General features: G+C 44.8%; 1 protein-coding gene across 1 annotated transcript in view; it reads left to right on the top strand.

Annotated features, from left to right (window-relative positions):
* Nucleotides 1-21,268, top strand: part of phf1 (PHD finger protein 1) — a 29,525-nt gene extending 8,257 nt beyond the window's left edge. Inside the window, exons 5-15 of the mRNA XM_086153752.1 lie at nt 1,248-1,342; nt 2,502-2,650; nt 3,447-3,542; nt 5,887-5,955; nt 6,205-6,328; nt 7,282-7,349; nt 10,092-10,223; nt 13,802-13,880; nt 15,143-15,258; nt 16,405-16,491; nt 18,225-21,268. Coding sequence (XP_086009878.1) covers nt 1,248-1,342; nt 2,502-2,650; nt 3,447-3,542; nt 5,887-5,955; nt 6,205-6,328; nt 7,282-7,349; nt 10,092-10,223; nt 13,802-13,880; nt 15,143-15,258; nt 16,405-16,491; nt 18,225-18,639 — 1,430 coding nt within the window. The 3' untranslated portion in view covers nt 18,640-21,268. The remainder of the gene's footprint in view (nt 1-1,247; nt 1,343-2,501; nt 2,651-3,446; nt 3,543-5,886; nt 5,956-6,204; nt 6,329-7,281; nt 7,350-10,091; nt 10,224-13,801; nt 13,881-15,142; nt 15,259-16,404; nt 16,492-18,224) is intronic.
* Nucleotides 21,269-21,804: the final 536 nt, after the last annotated feature.

The following is a 21,804-nucleotide window of genomic DNA, read 5'->3' as shown; positions in this document are numbered from 1 at the left end:
TGTCAGCACTTTTTTGCAAGGAACTGTTTTCTCTCCACATGAAAGGGGAAGCATTTCTGTGGACTTCAGGGAAGTATGTGCTCTGGTTTTGGACTGGACTCTTCCCTGTAACCTCGGGCTCAGACTTCCTCTGTTCCGTTGCCTCCTGTGGCTGGTGGTCTTCACGCCGGCCACATCTTTCCGAGCTCGCCAGGGATATCTGCTGTCAATAATATATTGTGTTTCCTAATTAAAAGTCTTTGCGCCGTCTGAAAATGTATCAAGCGGCCGGCTGGTTCGTAACTTGATCCTGGAAATATTTCACGGTCCGATCGATCCTTTGCGTAGAAACGCTCGAGTTTTATTTTGAAGAGACGCTGCAAGTGTTGGTATAAATTTGTCTCGCCTCTGCAATTACAACGGTTTTTATGTTTGGATGTCAATACGTTGCCCGGTGCCGTCGAAGGGTTCCGGGCTTCCGCCGTTTCGTTTTATTGCCCTTCATTGTATTTATCGCTCCTCATTAGCTATTCGCCAGCCCCTGAAGGAAACCCGCCCACTGGGACCACTGTTTGCACTCGTCGCCGTTGCCGGATCAGGCCAGGTCCGAAGCACCCAGGCAGAAGCAGAGGGGGAGAGGGAGAGTCGGACACGGAGAGGGAGAGAGGCTTCTGTTCACACCACGTCGGTGTGAAAACTTAAAAGTGTGTCTTTCTTTACCGTAGTAGCTTTGTCTGCAGGCAGCTTGCACGACAAATTACAGGCAAAAAAAAAAAAAAAAATTCAAAACAGGACCAAAAAAGAAACAACCCAGCGCGCAAGTCCTTTTCATCCAAGCACAAAAATCGAGTCCACTTGCCCTTGATTCAACCCTTCCGTGGATAAGTGACAACAAGCAAAACACATTTAAGGCGAAGCTTTAAAAGCACTCCTGGAATATGATCAAATAAAACATATCGATGTGGAAGCGGGGAGAGATTTTCACAGCCACCGGGATGCACATGCAGGAAATGGCTGCAAATGTTATCATCATGTCTTCACAGCTCTGTCAGCCGAGCAGGGATCCTGACAGCTTAATTGTTTCGGAGGAATAAGCAGACAAATATACTCCCTGCTCCCCAGATGCAAATAGTGTAGTAAAATGTTTTGCATGCTGCAGAAACAAACCGGCGGAGCTTTAAACCTGAAGCTGCTCTGCCATTATTGTCACTCTGGCTGTCTGTCTCTTAAACACGAATTAAACGCTCTGCCTCCTCCTCCCATTACAGGTTATCATCCAGAGTGCCACACGCCAGCCATCGAACCGGAAGCTGACAGTGATTCCTGGATATGTCGGCAATGTGTCTTTGCGGTTGCAACCAAGGTCAGGCTGCTAATCTCTCCGTCAAACACGCCGAGGAGATTGCGTCGTGCGTAACGCGGGAGAAATCTGAGGGAATATGTAGCGCTGCACCGGTGCGACGCTTGTTATTATCACCTAAAAACAAGCATGCCAATTTTGACAATATCGGCCCCAGCCGTAGATGGCTGGAGTTTTACTGGAGTCACAAATCTCAGTCTCATTCTTGTCTGAGATTTTGCAAAGACTGTGAATCTTACTGGGTCACTATTGACAAGACTACAACTTGATCCTTTCAGCAATTTTTTTCCATCATGCACAGGCTATTAGTAGAGCCTCTGCTATTTCAGTCCACTGCTTTTCCCTTTCCGCTTGGTTGTGATACATCGAAGGGTTGACATTGTACAAGTTGGGCTGTTCTGCCCACAGCTCCACCATGCACTCCTCTTTCCGGACTATCCATACTGATCGAGATATCCTTCACCATCTTTACTTTCCTGTCCATCTGTCCCGCCAACAATTACTGTCTCTGTCACCAATACTGCTCTGGTGATTGTTTGTCTACCAGGTTTCCTGTTTCCGGGTTTCCCGTTTTGTTGGAGCTCATCTATTGGTTGTTTATTGTGTGACGTCACCGTGAAGACTGAAAGACTTTATCAAATATGCTTGATATTGTCGTAAATCCACTATTAGAAAAAGAGTAATCTCTGCGACTTTTCTTGAGACTGTAAGATTACCACCTCTCACTTAATGACCAAGATGATGGGAGCGTGCTGCCACTCCAGTAAGACTGCAGTGAAACTCTTAAAATTTCCGTCCGACTTTAAGTTTTAAGTCCGCGATCGCGAAAATCGAAAGGTCAGAAGGGGTTCGATTGTTGTGCTGTGAATAAAAATGACGGAGAAGTTGAGAGAAGTACGTTCGAAGTCGCTCAATCACCCATGCTCCAGATCCAGAGATAAGAGGACGAGAAAGCCGACGCTTAATCGTCAATCGGTCAATGTCCACGTCATTGTCCGGGCCCCCAGACGCTATCTCTCACTGCTGACCTGCAATAAAATGAGACAAATGTCGCCCCTGCCCCCCACAACTATGTGATTCATCTCCTTTTTGACGCGGCGCTGACTCCAGGGGTTATGCACCAATCAGCTCTGCCCCCCCCCCCCCCGTGCTGTGTTTTCAGAGAGGCGGTGCTCTCAAGCGCGGACGCTTCGCCCGGCTCATGCAGTTCATGAAACTCCGGCTGCCCTACCAGCTGACGTCTCTGGACTGGGACCCGCAGCATCTGTCCAATCAGCAGCAGTGTTACTGCTACTGTGCAGGGCCGGGAGAGTGAGTCAAGTCCGAATATGCCGTGCATGTGTCCTTTGGTCCTGTTTCACAATGACGAAAAAAAAAACTCATCCAGCGAACGGTGTGAAGATGTCCATGTGTTACGCTAAGATCCGTCCCCCCAGTCCTGTTTAAGCTTTACTTAACGGGAAAAAATAAAAATAAATACAGTCTCATCCAACCACTATGAGACCCCCTAGAAAAAGTTGCACTCGTAATATCGGCCACATTTATGAACATACATTGAAAAGTGAAAATAAGACATTTAAAGTTGACTTTTTGGTTCGAAAAGGTCATCATTTACAATCCTTTACCCCGCTCGATTTGTTTCAGTGCCGGACAGAAGAAAAACAACATTTTGAGATCAGCTGTCCAGAGAATTTGATATTTTGTGGTTGCAAGATTATTTTGCTCCCCTTCAAAGCCTGTGCTGGTCACCCCCCCCCCCCCTCAAAAAAAAGACATTGCACAACCTCCCCGAATCAGATTCTGCAAACACGCTGAGATGCTATTGTGGAGAACTTCGTGGCTGCACCCGATTGGACAGTTTGTGTGCCACCTTTGTGGACATTTCAGATCAGTTGTGACAGCACATCAGTAAACTGACAGCCATCCACCCCGTGTAGTTCACAAAGTGGGTCTCCGACGACAAGGCCCGTGGACGCAGCATCCATCGGGTCTGATTTGAATAAAACAGTAGTGTGGAAAGCATAAACCCAGCGGTTGCACAACTTCAGTGTTTTCACTTTCTGTGAAATCACGATTCGTTTTGTTTTGCGTTCCTGTCGCGCCGCAGATGGAACCTGAAGATGCTGCAGTGTGGTGGCTGCGGTCAGTGGTTCCACGAGGCGTGCACGCAGTGTCTGACCAAGCCGTTGCTGTACGGGGACAGGTACGTCACACAACCGCGTTATGAAATGCTAAGAAGCTGTCAGGTGGGAGGTTTGGTCGCGAGGTTCGAAGGATTGCGCTGGTACAATAAGAGATCCCGAGTGTATTTATGGTTCTTGATATTACTGCTGCAACCTTCGGTGACTCTTAAAGGAAAGCTAGTAGTGTTATTTTTTTCTGACACACAAGAAACTGGAAATAACCTTGAATTAAAAAAAATGAAATACTTTTGAGGCAAAATTCAGTAGTGTGAAAAAATAAATTGACATGATCATTTGAAATTCATGCGTCCCATTTCATTCTTTTTATTTTTGGACGAAACTAATGAACGAGTGAAGTCAACATGCTCAGACAAAATATATAAATCGCAGTGAACCTGTCGGGCAACGGAGTTTTTTGTTTCTTAAAAGCAAGAGACCGATTTTTTTCCTTCGAGTGTGAATTTAAACAAGAGCAGATGGTGGAGCGGAAAGCTCTGATCTCTTTTTTGATAGATTCAATTTTCAGATGTTGACAGAATTTAATATTCTCTCCGTGGTGACAACTTGCCTCGTCTTATAGAATCTAAATAAAACGTCCATGGAATGCTGCAGGACAGGACAGGGACTGGAGGCTCGGTTGGGTCTCCCATCGGGTCTCATGCGGGCCCAGAGCCTGAACCCTCCCCTTGAAATCTGCTTTTCCTTTTGTCGCTTCAAACACAAGTCACCTGATCTCCCAGGTGCGATTAAGACCGGATGAAGATGTCACTGTGACAGCTTTGCCTGTCAGAGAGCCGCCTTCATTAGTTTTGGCCTAAATTATTATGATGCATGTTAATGTACCCGCTGACTAGAGCTACAAGGACAGGAGCTCCTCATGCACTCAGTGTAGGAGGAGGGGAGGGGGGACGGGAACCAGCCCGTAGTTCAGATATCATGCTGCAGGCTGCTGATTGCAGCGCAATCTGATAGGCTGCATCCCAAGCGTGTAATAAAACGTATCCATCCATTAAGTTATTATTGTCATTAACCATCTGTGTTAGGCGGCCGGGTTTTACACCCACCCCGACACCGTGTTATTGCTTAAGCCTGCCTGTGTAGGGGGGGGGGTGAAAAAAAAGGAGGGATTAGATTTTGATTGACAGTCGGGGGTAGGGGGGCGGGGGAGGCGAGGCCTGATTGGTACAACATCTGCCGCGCAGGTGATGGAGGAAGAGTGAAGACCGAGTTCACAGTTGGAATAGTAAACACGGAGCCGCCGTCACCGCGTGTCTGCGTCCCCCTCCCTGTGACCTTCAGCAAACACACACACACAAGCACACAAAGACAAATGCACACCATGTCGTGCTGATGTGTGTGTCTGAGGGTCAGACCCAGAGCAGCCTGGAATCACACCGAAGCCCCCGATTTTATTCCGACGCATTCAACGATGGGAATTTCCAGATGAGAGAGACAAAGTGAATGTAGATGGAGAGGAAACAGATTCTCACCTTGGAAGGAAATTGAAACCTTTTTTTTTTCTTTCACGCCCAAACTAAAAAAAAGCCCTCCAAGAATCTTTGGTTCTGGTTCCAATCATTTGACCTTATTGGAATTATTCTACTTGTTAAACATTTCAATGCTAGTGATTATAACCTTGTTTATTTCAATTTTATTCAACTTCTATTTAATACTTTCACTGGAATCTATTAAATCCTTTCCGGTTTTACCCAAATGTTGTTATTCTCACAGTATACCATGATGATGATGATAATAACAACAATGATAATGATAATAATTATAATAATAATAGCTGTAATAACAATCGGAATAATAATAATAACAAGAACAACAATAACAATCGCCATAGCCAATCATCTGCCCCCGTCTTATCATCTCCTCTGCATCCTTTTGTCTTACACCAGTTAACCTCACATCCTCTCTCTCCCTTCACCCATCAATCTCCTCTCTGGTCTTCCTCCAGGCCTCCAAACCTCAGCATCCATATTACCTAGATCTCCACTCTCCCTCCTCTGGCCATGTCTGAACCATCTCAGCCTGACCTTATCTCTAGAACATCTTGTTCTTGATCCTATCCATCCTCATCACCTCTGCTGCTTCCAGCTCTTCCTCCTCAGTGTCCCCAAATATAGATGGTTTCGCCACCTTACCTCACTGATACTCTTATTGTCGCGTGTTGAAATGTTGCTAAATTCAGTACCGGGACATTTAACAGCACTTGTTATTCATTATTAATAGTGATATTCTTTCCAGATTTTATTTTTGCAATAGGATCCGGGTCCCGACGACTATTTCACCTTGAAAAACAGACAACGTTCCATCTCATGACGCCCCGGGTTTCTGTTCTCTGTGCTCGTGTTCCAGGTTCTACCAGTTCCAGTGCTCCGTGTGTACAAAGGGACCGGAGACCATCAAAAGATTACCCATGACCTGGTGACTGTACCTGTCGCTCACCCACTGATGCGTTTGCAGCTGACGCTTTTAACAGGAAGAAAAAACGGCGACACGCCCTGATTTTTCCATTCCTGTCTGAAAAACAGCATTTTATAGACCGATTGGCATCACTTATTATAGCCACACATGTTGTTTGAAATGTGGAAAATAGGCTCTGCAGATGTCAGATGTTGTTGATCAGATTTGCCTGTTTCTAATCACTGCTATTGTTTTCCGTTTGGAATGCAGGGTGGATTTGGCTCATTTAGTGCTCTACCACCTCTCCCTGTGCTGCAAGAGGAAGTACTTTGATTTTGACCATGAAATCCTGTCCTTCACCAACGAGAACTGGGACTCGTTGCTCCTGGGCGCGGTATTGATAATTCCCTCATTTAAGGACTCATGATGAAATGATGTGAAATGCTGCCAGGCTTCTTTTTTTGTTTTTTAACTGAGCGTTAAAGCCCATTAACTGTTGTTAAAAAGGAAAGGGGGGGGGGGGGGGTAAAAGTGTGAAAATAGCATGAAAAGAGAACGTCACCTGGTCCTGTCGTTTTGACGGGAACTTGGTTTTCAGGTGTCCAAAGTTAAGGATGGAGTAACAGCTGGCTTCATGAAGCCGTGTGGGAAGAAACAGAAAAAAAGCGAGGCAGTTTCCTGTGATCATATTGAGCTGTCACAGATCAATACTTTTGATCAGTTAGCTGTATTTGCTCTACATTCCCAAATGGATACCGTTGTCGTTAAAATGTTTATACCATCGGCTGACGTCGGTAATGTAATGTATCACGCGCACTGTCTAAAGTTCCAAACATCCTACAGGGACATTTAATCCTTTAAATGTCAATAACCTGTTTGATTCCAAATCTGGCACTGGATTTCAAGTCTGTCTGACTTTTGTTTAAATCAAAACATAGACCGACGTCTTTCTGTTGTTTTAGGGGACTTTCTGTCTGACCTGTAATATAATCATAAGGATGATAATTAACATAATTACAGGGAACTTTGGGTTGACTTCGGTTCTTGTGTGTCAACCTTCAGCCAATTCATCAAAAAGTGATTATTATTTTTTTTTTTTTTTACCTCTAAGTGTTTGTGTTATCTTCAAAAATCCAATTTGAGTCGGCTCCGCTTTTCAGTAATCTATTGTCCACGCTGTCATGACATCCCAGTAGATTTTTTCAGTTTTTTTTTTAAACTCTCAACATGAAGGTATTTCCATCAGCGGTTTGCTGAAATTATTCTGTGCATTAAGGTTTTCCCGGCGATGGCCGTCGACTGTGCAAACACGCCGCTGACTTTCTCATTCCTTCTCTGTCCCCCCAGCTCTCTGACACGCCGAGGCAGGACCGCTGTCACAATCTCCTCAACGCCCTGAACTCCCACAAGGACAGGTAAGTCATCGCATATGATGAGAAGAATAAACAGCGGCCACACATGACTGGATTGATGAGTAGCGGGCCTGTGAATAGGGGATGGGAGTGGGGGGTATTCTAAGTGGCGGTAGCAGTGGACGCACAGGCTGGAGGTGAAGATCTGTCACCTTGAGTAAAGGGTGAAGGGCAACAGTTGGAACAGGTGAAGCTCGAATAGGCCTGCAGAGTCTTCAGTGTTCCTTGTAAATAAGCCTTGCGACACGCGCACCCAAAGGTCATCTGTCTTAAGCTACGTCTATGTTGCACTGGAGCCTCTGCGAGAAACTCACTGAAGTCAAAACTGAGACAAAAAAAACAGCTGAATCGCAAAACGATAGAGGGAAATTGCGGCCGAATGGAGGTCGGATAAAGGAACATTCACTAGACGGATCGGCATGCAAAACAAAGAAAAATGAATTTAGATGTAATCAAAAAAGATTTGTAATCAAATTAAAAAAAATCACCACAGGAAGGTTTTTCTGTGTGGAGTCCCCATGTTCTCCCGTGTCTGTGCGGGATTCCTGTGGGTTCTCACTTTCCTCTTGCAGTCCAAGCGCATGCAGCAGCTTCATTGAAGACACTAAAATTGACTCGCATGTGAATGAGCGAGTGAATGGTTGCATGTCTCTTGGCCCTGTGATGGACTGCTGATCATCAGTTCAGGGTGTGCATCCAGCTTCCCCTGCGACCCTGAGTGCAGGGTAAGCGGAAGAAGATGGATGGATGGATGAATATATGGTAGATATGCATATATAAGAATAAAACAATCTATCAATAAATTAATGAAGAGAGAGCACAGGTAATAGAGCCCTTTACAATCATTATGTGATTTGTGTCTGTAGTCTGGGTTGACACCAGGAAAGAATGACTCCATTACAAAAGTAGTTTGATTACAGCAAAGTGTTCTGGACATGGGGACTGTCTTTAAGGCTTTTCGGGTAAATCTTATATAGTTTGAGCAAAAACAAAAAAGAATGGCTGGTGTTCATCTCTTTTCCTTCCACTCGATGTAAAGTGAACAAAAACTCGCCCGCTGATGTTTTTCCCTCCTCTCGTGTGGAAAAAAAACCCCCAAAACAACTGGAGACGACTCTTAGTTTTCAGTGTTTCTGTAGCATTTCCTGGGAGCGGATTGAATAATAGGGAACGCAGCGGCGCTGCCGGGCAAACACGCCGAGATTAATGGAAGGAACTTTGTCACCCGCTTGCGGGCTTCGATTTCGCCGTTTATTTATTTCCAGATATAAATAACGGCCCGCGCCTCCCATCGTGCTATCGCGCAAAGCTTTTTCACGTCCATCCACAAGATGGCAAACAAAAACTTGTGGAAATGTTTGTCTCCTGACGCAGTTTTCCTCCGATCGGCCGCAAGACACTTTATTCTTCTGTCAGCCAACATCATTCGTCCCGGCCTGACGTGTAGAAGTTCGTAATTTGTATCAGTGTGTAAAACCTCCTGTAAGGACGGGATAAAACCCAAATCCCCCTATCGTTTTCCTTTTCTCCCAGACGCCTAATCCTTCGCTGCCGTAGTGTCGGTCTTGTCGCCGATGACTTCCCCCTCCCTTGCGCGGCCTTGTCATGGAGCAGCCAAATTTGGCCGCAAGCCCGCTACTCGCTGCTGCGAGGAGAACACACTCCCGGGTTTCATTCCACTAAGTGACCCGACGCACCGCCGCTACAGACGCAGCAGCGGCGTGCAGGTGCATCACGAGCCCTTTAAGCGACAAGCCAATCGCGGATGAGGCCCGGCTGACGGGAAGGATGACACGCGATTGGATGAAAGAGGAAGGGGGAAAACACACGGAGCAGGAAGGGCTATTGGAATAAAAAGCTTAAGATGCTCAACGGGGCCAGAGACCTGACACAAACCTAGGTAATAAACACTTAACAAGGCTCTTTTTGGAAATAAAACTAAAGAGTCAAATATCATTTAGAGTCTACGAGTTAAAAGAGCCCAACGGAAAAAAAGGGCCAGAATTAAAAACTGTCTATTCAGATCAGCACCACCGAGTCTGTTGTGATTGATTTCACAGTAGACGAGGAATAAATCTAAAACATAATTCAGCTTTTGTGTTTTCCAAGGCTTCAGCAAGGGTTGCACTGCCGAACACATGCACGTTAGGACCCATGTAATTACAACTACAATGAAAGTATTCACACAGTGACCAGAGCGGATTGTCAGATTGCTCGATAAATTCTTCCATTTTCGGTCAATTATTTGTTGAGGGGTCACTTCTTGATTTTTTTTTTTTTTTTTGGTTTTGTTTTGTTTCTTGCTCTCTTTTTGGTAACAAAAAGTTACTGTTTTGCAATTTGAACACATTTTTAAATGCAATTCAGTTTATCTACAGGGGAGGCAAACGATCTGGATGTAAACAGTAGCATTGTGTGTCTCCATTGAGGACGAACATACAGGTCCGACACAGAATTGCAGTTGTAGGTGCAGGTGTCAAGTAACCTTGGTAACCCAGTAATCCCGCTTCGTGATAGTGATTCCAGAGCCCGCGCGTGAGTCAGCTCGTCAGCTCGTCAGCGTGTCTAGATCGAGGTAATCAGCTGAATATTCAGTAGCTATATTGCTTGACAAGCTGTGCTCTGATGAGTGTTTACTGACACGACTTTAAATTTATTCCCGGCGTTGCGTTCTGGGACGGTGTTAAAGAATGGATGAACATATTGTAAGAGCCGTTGTCCCTGTCCCTCACCCCTGTCGTCCAGGTTCGTCTCTGGAAAGGAGATCAAGAAGAAGAAGTGTCTTTTTGGGCTCCAAATCCGGGCGCCGCCGCCGCTGACGTCTGACTCGTCGCCGCTCATCACCGACCCACCTGTCAACATCACGCACCGCACAAGGTGAGGCCAAGGACAGCACCTCTTACCGCCCCCCGCTTCCCGCCACTGTCGCGGTCTCTGCGAGAGACGGTTGGATTCCCACAGGGCCAATCGACATTCCGCATCTGCAATTAACTTCACAATCAAAGCTTTGCAAATTTCATATACCGGCGACTGTATCAGGGTCTTAATAACTCCTAAAACGAGTGTGAAACCCCTGTGAGCTTCTGTGTGTGTGTGTCTATATGTGTGTGTGCGTGCATGTGCACGTACAGCCTGCATGTGTCGCCTGCAGACTTGGATAGCAACGCTGCATTTTTAATCATCCTTAATGTTTAGCTGCTCCTTTCACCCGGATTAATTGACACAGGCAGTTTGTGATACTGCACTGCGGTGAAAACGGGAAAGGGAAGGTGAACCTTTGTTTCCAAATGATATTTGATGGCGGCGCCTTACTCGCTGCTCGTCTTCGGAAATAAATCCATCATTTCGGCGCGGCATTTATTTATCCGTGTCAGAGCTGTTGTTAATGGACGCAGGAAATCTTCAGGGAATTCTCCTCCCTGCTAAATGTGGCTGTGCTTGGGACAAAGTCAAAGTGTCAGGCAGTTTTAAGCAGGGTGGGCCCTCTCGACGACTTGTACATCGTACCATCTGCCTCATAGCCAGGAGGTCCTTGGTTCAATTCCGGCAGGGGTGTGGAGTCCCCGTTATCTCCCTTTGTCAATGCAGAAACATGCGGCAGGTTCAGTGGACTGCTCGGAAGACAATATGTCTCTCTATATTGCCCTGTGCTTCTTGTGCATTGACAGCTGGGATAGGCTGCAACCCTGTGTGCATGAAGTGCTGTTGAAAATGAATGAGTGTAATTGAATTGTCTAAAAATCTTTTTATTTTTTATTTATTTATTTTTTTTGAGGTGATCCATGTCATTTCATTGTCAGTGTTCCACTGACAAATTTTGTTTTTTATTTTAATTTTCCATTTTTCACTGGCTTTAATTATTTCTGAAATTGTTCAGCTTCCATGTAATTATTTTGCTAATTTCATTGTTTTCTCATTTCAGAAAGTTTTCATGTCACATTTTTTTTGCATATTTTTTGAATATATTTTTTTCCGTGCGTTTCATTCCCCGCTCTTTGTTTCTTTAACGGTCTTGTCATAACGGTTTTTGATGTCTTTTCTCCCATTTCCTCCTGATTGTCAGGTTGCCTTTAATGCAGCATTACTGGACTGACAAAAAAAAAAAACATCATTTCAAACACTAATCGAGGCGAATGATTTGTTTTGAATATTTCAGAAATATTTGAGAGGCTGAGTGGTTGACAGGTGCCATTGGTCAAACAGGAATGAATTTAAGCATACATCATGTAATTTCTGAGATTCATCTAATTGACTGATTATGCAGAATCTGGCCTCAATATTTTTCGTTTATTAGTTGGAATATATTTATATTAATTTTCAACCCCTGTGTTCCATATTGTTATATTGAGGCTTGTTTCGATTTAGTTTTAATACTTTTACAACCTGCATAGAATGTAATTGTATATCATTTTGACGATGAACGGTGAGGTATCCATCGTTATAGTCAACCAGTAATAACGTGCGGAGACAAAGTTGCTCAGACAAAAGCAGGAGTTACAAAAGGGATAAATCCTTTCGATTTTAATGACCCTGCGGTCATTTCTTTGGCGTTGCCCTCAGGACAAATCACACATTTAAATTCAATCCACTTGCGCGGCTCCAATTATGGCACAATAGACAGTTCGCTCAACATTTTTATGCCCCCGCGCCGGCGTCAGCTGTGGCCGGAGGCATTATGTTGTCTTCATCACAATCACAAGCCACGCTTCGGCCATAAATCAGGAATTCACACACTGCTTATGATGCTGTTTTACCCAATAGTCCAGCTGGTTAAATGGAGGAAGTGATGCATCCAGAAGGTCGGAGGTCAACCTCACTGTGACATTAAAATGCTCTGCATAAACAGTTGGCAGAGGCGGCCGCTGTGCCGTAATTCTAGGTGAATCGAGGCTTTTAATAGACATTTATCCCCCTGGGCCCTCTTCTGGATTTTTACTGTGCTTTCACACCAGGAGATTCATAACGGAGGAAACCAGCAAGTTGCCGTTCATTTCCTTTAAAAACCAGGGATGAAGGCCGACAGACGCTTCATTAGTAGGCGGTTGTGCAGGGGCGGATGCCTGAGCAACACCTTTAAGATGAGCAGAGGTTTAATTTATGCAGGTGAACAATGATGCTGCCCGAACGGCGCCAGATGTAGGTCCAGAGTTACTGGTTGATAAAGACAATTCATTCATTCATTCATTCATTCATTCATTCATTCATTTGTTATCTGTACCACTTAAACTCCAGTCTTGGTCATGGGAGAACTGGAGCCTGTCCCAGATGTCACTGGGCGAGAGGTGGGGTTCACTTTAGAGGGGTACGGCAATTCAGCCTGTCGTTCATACACCCTATAGAAACATACAACCATTCAGACGTCATATAAAGCCAAGCAACTTTTTGCTCTCATTAACGTCATAGAGATATTCAACCATCGCCAAGACCAGAGAGCTGTGTAAGGACGGGGATAAAATTATAGACCTGCACTAGGCGGGAATGGGCTACAGGACAGTAGGCAAGCAGTTTGGTGAGAAGGCAACAACTGTTGGCACAATTATTAGAAAATGGAAGAAGTTCAAGATGACGGTCAATCTCCCTCGATCTGGGGCTCCATGCGAGATCTCATCAGTGATCATGAGGAAGGTGAGGGATCAGCCCAGAAGTACACGACTGGACCTGGCCAATGACCTGAAGAGAGCTGGGACCACAATCTTAAAGAAAGCCATTAGCAACACACCACGCCATCATGAATTAGAATCCTGTAGCTCACGCAAGACCCCCCTACTCAAGCCAGCACCTGTCCAGGCCCGACTGAAGTTTGCCAGTGGCAATCTGGGTGATCCAGGGGAGGAATTAAAGAGGATCATGTGGTCTGATGAAACAAAAATGGAGCTTAAAGTACTTAAAAATCATACAGTGTGATTTTCTGGATTTTGGTTGTAGATTCTATCACTCACAGTTGAAGAATAGCTATGAAAAAAAATTACAGACCTTTACATGCTTTGTAAGTGGGAAAAGCTGAAAAATCAGCAGTGTATCAAATACTTGTTCTCCCCACTGCAGATCCGTTTACTGGATTGTATTTTTTCTCGTTTAAAGCAACGTAACCTAGTTCTGCTGCATAAATGGAAACCGACTAGTTGTGTTGCCTCCACATCAGCTTCAAGACTGTTTGTGAAAGGGTCGGCAAAAGACGAGCGTCATTCGAATCCTGATACAGGATTGAATCGCCGCCAGAGACAAGTTGTTGTTTGTGTTCGAATCAGCGGGAGAAGGATGAAGGATGAGTTTTTGGGGGGGGCAGTCGGATCGGAATGGATCTCTATCATCTCATTGCCCACCGTCTCTGCCATTTTATGCCTCTTGGTTGTTTTCTTTGCAGCTAGATAGGGATTTGGGGGGAGAAAAGCAGCACGGCACGCTGATGTATTTATGTGTTCCTATTAATTTCTGTGTTTCTTTGTCGCCTTCAGCCCGCTGTCACTGCCCTGCCAGAGGAGAGTGGGGGGCTCGGAGTCGCGCAAATCAAAACGTCGTATCATGGAGACACAGGTCAGTGCCTCTGTCTCCTGCTCTGGAGGTCCGGGCCACTAAACCCCTCTAATTATATTTTTTTTCCCCCATGCAACCAGGTAAATGGCCCCCCATTTCCCTTCCACCAACCAAATAACCTGTCAGTCACAGCCTGTGATGAAGCTTCATTTCGCAGTCAGGATCAGTCTTCTCGTCTGTTAATACCCGCCGCAGTTCGCCTCGCTATTTCCTCCTCCTCTTTTTTTTTTTTTTGTCTGTATGTTTAATGCCTGACGACGCTTTAAAGCCGGTGCAAAAACGTGGCGCGGGCGAGCGAGCGAGCGCGTTTGGCGACGTTTAAAGAAATGTATAATTCAAAAAACAAACTTGGCGAACCCGTGAGCGCATTTCATCAACAGCTGCAGTTCATTGCCGCATTTATCACGATCATCAACCCCCCCCCAGCAGATCGCACCGAATCAAGCAACACCACATATGGCGGTTACTATTTTTACACAGCATTCTTAACCGATGATCGCTGCACCATGTCCTCCTACACACACCCGATTTGTGCAAGCGCACATACAGTAATCCCGGAACAATGCTCCGCGAGCATCTGTGTTCACTCTGGCACATCCAGGCTCATTGTGCTCCTCTGATTGATACTAATCTGCGTCCGTCTTGGAGCGGCGGCCGGGTTCGTAGCGGGGGAAGCAGGACGGGAAGGAATGCTGATATGCCTGGGATCCCGTCCAAGTGCACTTTGCAGTCGATTACAGTTTGGCCAGGTGGCGCTGGCACCTTGACAGCGCGGCATCGACGGAGAACATCCATTTAAAGGCACAGGGCTTTAAAGAGCGCCGGGTAACAATCTGTCTTAAAAGTAACGGCGGAGAGGGGAATGATGATGGGCCAAGGGAGGCTTCACATCCCCGACAATGCTAAGAGGAAAAGCCATGCAGATGGCGTTGCTAGTTAGCGGAGGTTCTTGTGTTTTTACACAAGCTGGTGTGTCAGCAACCTCAGGTGTGTGTCATGAAGGGATGCGTTCAGGCTGGATGTTGAACCGCCCCTGATGATGATGTTGTCCGCATCTGTTCACGATGTGACGATTCATATTTGAAGCCCGCAGGAATTTTCCGCGTCAAATTTACGCGTGCGAGCCTTCCTTCTGACGGGCGGATACGAGTGCTGATGTTGGGTGCACAGAGTGAAGTGGAAGCCTGGCTGAGCACGTTTGACTACTGTGATGATGTTGGCATCGACACACACACTGATCCCTGTGCGTCCCCCGTGTCCAGGCCTGTCCACCCCCTGTTTCTGCCAACCCCATTGAGCTGCTGCCATGTTGCCATGGCTACATGGGAGGGACCAGCCTTTACACCTCCAGGAAGTCAGAGGAGGAGCTCGACTTGAGGTAACCAATGATGCAATGGCCGACACTCTTCAAGCCACCACGCTTAGTGCTGTCATTTGCATTCATTTGCATAAAATCTGAATTTATTATTAGAGGTGAAGGCCTTAGTTTGTTACAATCACTATGAGAGAATAAACACATTTATTTGAGTTACAAAGTATCAGCCCTGTAGGAACGTAGAAGCCTCACCAGGGGATAAAATGTATGTTTTTAAAACACGGCAGAACACAAAACATTCGGTCCTTTGAAAACACACAGGAATTTATCATGTCACTGTGAACAGCAACGCCAGCGGACGTCATCTGATCCAATGAAACGCCTGAATGTGAAAAATCTCGGAACACATAAATAACAGTGGAGGGCAAACCAGGTCAAACGGCGTCCGCTTTGTGGCCGTGCAAGGAATTGCCAGATTCCTTCTTTCCAACCATGCAACTTCCCGCATACACAAGTGCATTGAAAGATTTATTTCTGATACTTCCGATTACATTCGAGCAGTTGTTCAATACAAAGACAACAAAAGGCGGCTCCTGCTGTTTCCAATAGAAAATACATGTATATTCCCTGATAAGACGCGTCCTGATTTATCTTTTTTTTTTTTTTTTCAAAAAACCTCTTTCATCTCCGTGTGAACAACAAGCATGGCTTCCATTTTTATCCCGCCAAAAGACTTCAATTCCCAAGAGACGGAGCTTCCACCGCCGCTGTGATTAGACGCTTTCTCGCCTCCTTGTCGCCGAGTGATGGACGTCAGTTGAGTTGTTTTTTAAGCCAAAAACTAGACAAAGCCAGACTTCTGAACAGAGGTCGTCGTGGAAACTCTAGAACAATGGAAGAGGAATTTTCCTGTTGCTTGGGAAGCTTCAAACCTTAGACCGAAGGAATTTCTTCTTCTGTCAGGTTTTAGCAATGTGGCCAAAATGACCAAGATGCTTTTGGGCTTTTGGGTTTTCAATCGCGCAACAGCAAGTATCAACGCCAAGACCTGGAGTCTGAAGGAAATTAGACCAAATGGGGCAGAAATTTGAAAAGTATACATTTTTCAAATGTTAAAATTTGATGTTTCCAGCTCCTGGTATAAAGCATGACAATATAATTTCTGGTTCCATCTGATTGGCTGCGACCTGTGTGTGTCTCCTCCTGCAGCTCCCCCCCAAAGCGGATGTACGCGCTGTATCACACCTCTTACAACGGAAACACCACTCTCTCCAGGAGTCTCCACCACTACAACAGGTTCTGCTTCTCCGCTGCTCTGCTCAGAAATGAGTCTGTGTGTGTGTGTGTGTGTGTGTGTGTGTGTGTGTGTGTGTGCGCGTGCACACTCCTTAGCTTTCCCTGACAGTTCATTATCTCTTCCTCACACTGGGGTTTCCAAGGAGATGCTGTATTATTTTTGGAGGTGTTTGCCAAAAATCCTTTTTTTTCCTCCGATGTAAAGCTCAGGTTCCCGCAGGATTGTTTAACGCAGATGGTCTGAATGCAGCTCTTTGATTGGAGTAGATTAGGTCGGCTTTTTGTCGCCTGCAGGAGGGTTTTTTTTTTCTTTTTAAAAAAGAAGTGACATTTAAAAATCAGCAGAAGAAGAGACAGAACAAATCAGAAGAGAAGGATAAAAGAATAGATAAAATTGGAGATAAATCAAGAGATACCTGCTCTCTGCCCGTCAACTTGTTCCTAACAATATTAAAACAGCAGCTGTGGCTCTTGCTGGTAGATTAAAAGGTTGGCGGTTCGACCCCTGGCTCCTTCTATCTGTATGTTGAGTTGTCCTAGGGCAAAACACCAACACCCCCAAGTTTGCCCCGATGCCCCGGAATGTGTGTTTGAATGCTCTCTATTGTTAAGTGCATTGAAATACCTCAATGACAAGGTGAAACACTTGTGTCAGGTGACATCCAAGGTCATTTTAGAGTCATGGGCAGCCATGGGCAGTTTGTTCCTAAGGGGGATCCCGGCGACGCATGGCCAAAGCGTGAAAAAGGAGGAAATTTTTAAAACCACATTCTACCTGCTGTTACAGCAGTTCTGACCATTCTTGCTGCCTCTGACTGTCGTGTCCAATCGGCTTGCAGTGCTGCTTTGCAGGGAACTGCCCCTTTTTGGGTGATTTTGGGTGTTGAAATCGCCCCGAGTCTTCTTGCAGACTCTCATGCGAAATCTTTTTTTTTTTTTTTCAAAATACTGGCACTTTAGTGCATTCCCCATGGGTTCTAGGAGGGCTTGCACCTATGCGCTTTCATCATTACATAACGTAATGGTCAGTCCACTATGGCCAATGTAGATAATTTCACTCGCAAACAGTCTTAGATGTACCGTCCTTGTAGCTTATGTAGCTAAAGGGAACATCTTTGTGTTTATCTCACCACCTATTGGTTACGAGTTGTACTGCCATGTAATTTTGATAAGACAAACGAAATTGTGACAATTGACTGGTCACCTGTAAATTTATCTATTTAATTGTTTATCATTACAAAAGTTACCCCCCCCTCCCCCCCCCCCCCCCCCCCCACACACACACACACACACTGATAATTGTGTCAGGCGCCGCCACTGGGGTCACCTGATTGTGATTGTCAACTGAGAAATGGCACATAGCCACTGATAGACACACACATACACACACTCATACACACTGGATGATTTTTTTTTCAACCTTATGGCATTAGGTTCCCTTCAAATACACTAGAGGGCACTGTAATCAACACAATGGGGCTTTACAATCTGAGAGAAATCGAAGCAAAGCACAGGGACAGGAAGTTCATCTCTCTGGTCCAATTTCCCGAGCGGAGGACCCTGCTGCTGAATTGACCTCACTCGGGTCCCCCGGCCGAAATCCGTCTTCCTCGGAAAATGTTTTAACATTTTTAAGTAAATTTAACCGCTTCTGTAGGTCAGTAGATGAAGACGTTCACTGTAATGTTGGCAATGCGCGGATAAAACCTTGATGGATGTCATTTCCTTGGCAGCATGGAAGAAAACTGCAGATTACCGCCGCCCTGCCTCCCCTACCCCCTCACCTCTAACGGAAGCCATCATCACCTCCACCAGCACAACCACAGTCACCAACACAACCATCAGCACCAGCTGGGCCACAAGCAGCCGGAGCCCATCCTACTACGTGACGCGCAGCCATACCAGGCTGACATTGGCGGGGGCGCGGAAGGCGGAGGGGCCGGAGTGGAAGGAGGAGGCGGAGAAGGTGAAGGAGGAGGAGGTGGAGGTGGAGGTGGAGGCGGCGGAGGGTCGGCGGGAGCCGGAGGAGATGGGACAGTGTCCAGGAGCTGGGGCGGAGGGGAGGCGGTGAGAATCTTAGCCAGACGTGTGACTCCAGATGGGAAGGTGCAGTACCTCGTGGAGTGGGAGAATGTGAGTTTGTACTGAGATGGGACACTGACTGCTGCCGCCACGACAATTCTGCAGATAAATGCGTGGCAGTATTTAAAAGTACAAACAACACTGAAAAAAAAACACAACACATCTCTACACGTTGCAGATCCAGGTTGCTCCCATTGTATCACCCCTATTCTACATTATAACCTCACTACTCGTTACTAAATGTCCCTCTTTGCTAGTGTTTCTCTGATATTTGTACTGTTAACTTTGGAATATGCCTTTGCATTTATCATGTTTTACAGCGATGAGAAGGGTTCAAACCTCCGGCTGGTTTTACCCTTCCCCCTTCCCCTCACAGCAGTAAGGTGACGCTTACTGCACTATTTGAAACAACACCAAGAAGAAATTAAGAAAGAAGAAAGAAATTATAAAAAAAGACAAAGCAAATTCACTTTAATTATGTAAATTCGCGCCTTCCTGTGTTTCTATTGCAGCCTTTCAATCTATTCGGGTTTCAAGTTTTCAATCGACGGCATTTATATTTCAAAACAATAGAGCCGGCAGGTGGAAAGTGCTTTTTTTTTTTTTTTTTTTTTTTATATTTTGTGGAGATTCCCAAACTGATCGGAGAAGGCTTTTTATTTTTACTTTTTTAAATAAGTGCTACACCCTCCCACCCCCTGTTGTGTTTAAGGAGCCTGGAGAGAAGCTGAACGCTGTCCGGAAACAAACCGTCCTGGAGGTTTTTCCAGTCCTTTTCTCATCGCCGTATGTTATTAAGAGATTGTATACATGTTATTACGGGGTTACTTAATTAGTATTTGTTAGATTTTGTCATACATACTTTACATTTAGACGACTGTATGTATTAGAACTAGGAGCCACCAGAGGGCTTTTGTTTTATAGATAGAATGATATATCTAAAATATATTGCTATGATGCTTTATGTTCTTCTTCTTCTTATGATTATGATTAATATTATTTTGATGTGGTTGCATAGTGCCTATAAGGGTTGGGTACCTGCCGAGGCGACCAGTTAGATGACAGAGTGATGTCGCGCCCCCGCCCAGGACCGGTCGGTGTTGAGTTTCTATTTTGAGTTCATCACCACAGAGCTATACATTCCAGGAAAAAAAAAGAAAAAAAAATGGAAAAAGAAATATAGGTGTTGTTGAAATGTATGTTTGACGTCATCAGAGAGGGGATCATGTGGAAGGGATTTTCTTTACCTGTTTGTGTTTCATGTTGAATTGTCCCGACACGGGGGGGACGGTGCCGCTGTTCAGGTTGTGGCGACACCGACCGGCCTGAGATTCACCCTCTCATTTGAACAACATCACGGTGCGTTCGCGGATCCAGACATTTGTGTGAAGATTGTCTGCATATTTAGATCCCTTCATCTATGATGATTAAACCAATAATCTACTAAAGCGAATGCAAAGGTTTTATCCAAAGCCCTTCACCAGGGTTTGGAAGGTGCGGCATAATGTGACATCTGTAGTCACTGGGAGTTGTAGTTCAGTGCACGCTTATTTTGTAGTCCTCTTGAAATCCTCACAGGCCAACATTGACCTAAAAAAGTAGATGACGTCTAAAAAGTAGCGAGCACAGGCTGATTTATTATCATTATCGTGTGATATTTCTTCTTGTCTGTGCTTCACTGGACCTTTTTCAGAGGCTCTGGCCTTTCCATGTGGTTAAAAATGGTCTAAACTGAGCAAGAAGTGAGTTAAAAATATGTAAATTACATGACATTATGACATTTTCTAAAAAATGGCTAAAATATGTAAGAGACATAAAAAGGCTTCAAAACTGTGAGGAAACGACACATGAATCCGTAACAAAGTATCAAAGTACTCAAGTAAACTACCTGTAAATCAGAAATAATTGGATGGAAATCAACAAGACCTAATCTGATAGCCAGAAATGATCAAGAATCTACCAATCTGCCTGTTGATTTTGCAACATAGATTTCTAGGTGGTATTATTTCTGTAAGCCTGTCCTTGAGGGCCTGCATATGGATGGCATGAGTGTCTGCTGAACTACAACTCCCAGCAGAGCCAGAGGCGAGGAGGAGGTGGAGCCCCTCGAGCCAGGTGTAACTTGTGCCGCATGTGGAAGCGATGCGCAGGAACCTTCTTAGCCGTCCCGTCTTTCTTAGTTTTTCCAAAGAGGTTTTTCAGTTTTTGGAAGGACTGCGGTAAAACACGTCAGCAGAATAATCTCACGCTCCCCTCGGTGGATTTCTGGCCATTGACACCAATCCCTCTCCCCCCGAGCCACCTCTGTGACCCCGACTGGAGTTTGTCAAGAAGGTGTGTGTTGAACCTTTCTAGGCAATGGTGATGAATGTATCGTGTGTTTTCTATGGTATGTCTGTGCCCGTCAAGTGCTTGTCCCAGGTTGTCCTCTTGGTGGATCTCAGTTTAAAACCAAGTAGGAGCGAGAAGATTTTTTTGTTTTTTAGGGGGCAGAGATGGTCTACTTCTTTTTTATTTATTTATTTTTTTATTATTTTATTTTATCTTATTTATTCATTTTTTTTTAATTTGTAGTCAAGTCCAAGATCCATTTGCGTATTTTTTTGGGTGGGGAAATTACGTTTGTTTGTACATGTAAACTCTTCGTTGACACACCTGATATGTAACATAAATAATAAAAAAAAGTTTCAGCTCATGTGTTTCTGTGTATCAGAGCCTTTGTATCTTTTCAGATTTAGCAGAAGAGAAATAGGCCTCGTAGGACAAATATATTAGGACAAAAGTAAATTAAAACAATGGATGAAAAGAGTTTTTCCTTTCAGGTCATCTTCCACCTTAACACTATTGAAATATATTCAAATATATTAGATGACAATATTCTTGAACAGTTAAATGCACTAAATTATAATGATACATTTTTACTGGAACGAACCATGATAGTTGGATGAATTGTATTTTAACTCTTTTTAGTCTCATTAATGCAAACCCTGGATTCTTTTTTAAAGCAAGTATTCAGACAGCTGTCAAAACCTTTCAGAAAAAATGTATTTTGAGACAAAAGCAGCATAAAATCCCTCAATACGAGTGTTTCAGTAAAAGCACTTAGATTCGACAATAACCTTTTTATAGTTGATTCGCAATTACTTTGAAGGACATGGGTGACTTTCTTTTTTGTATTGATGATGACAAAAATAGCCAAAAAAAAGGAACTCTCCCCCTGCGATAAACTGA

This window comes from Fistularia commersonii, chromosome 10 (assembly GCF_037954325.1).
Source record: "Fistularia commersonii isolate RoL2024-O1a breed Wild chromosome 10, RoL_Fcom_v1.0, whole genome shotgun sequence".
In the NCBI taxonomy this organism is placed as follows: domain Eukaryota; kingdom Metazoa; phylum Chordata; class Actinopteri; order Syngnathiformes; family Fistulariidae; genus Fistularia; species Fistularia commersonii.
Note: the sequence above shows the minus strand (reverse complement) of the source record. Positions and strands in the feature narration are given on the sequence as shown.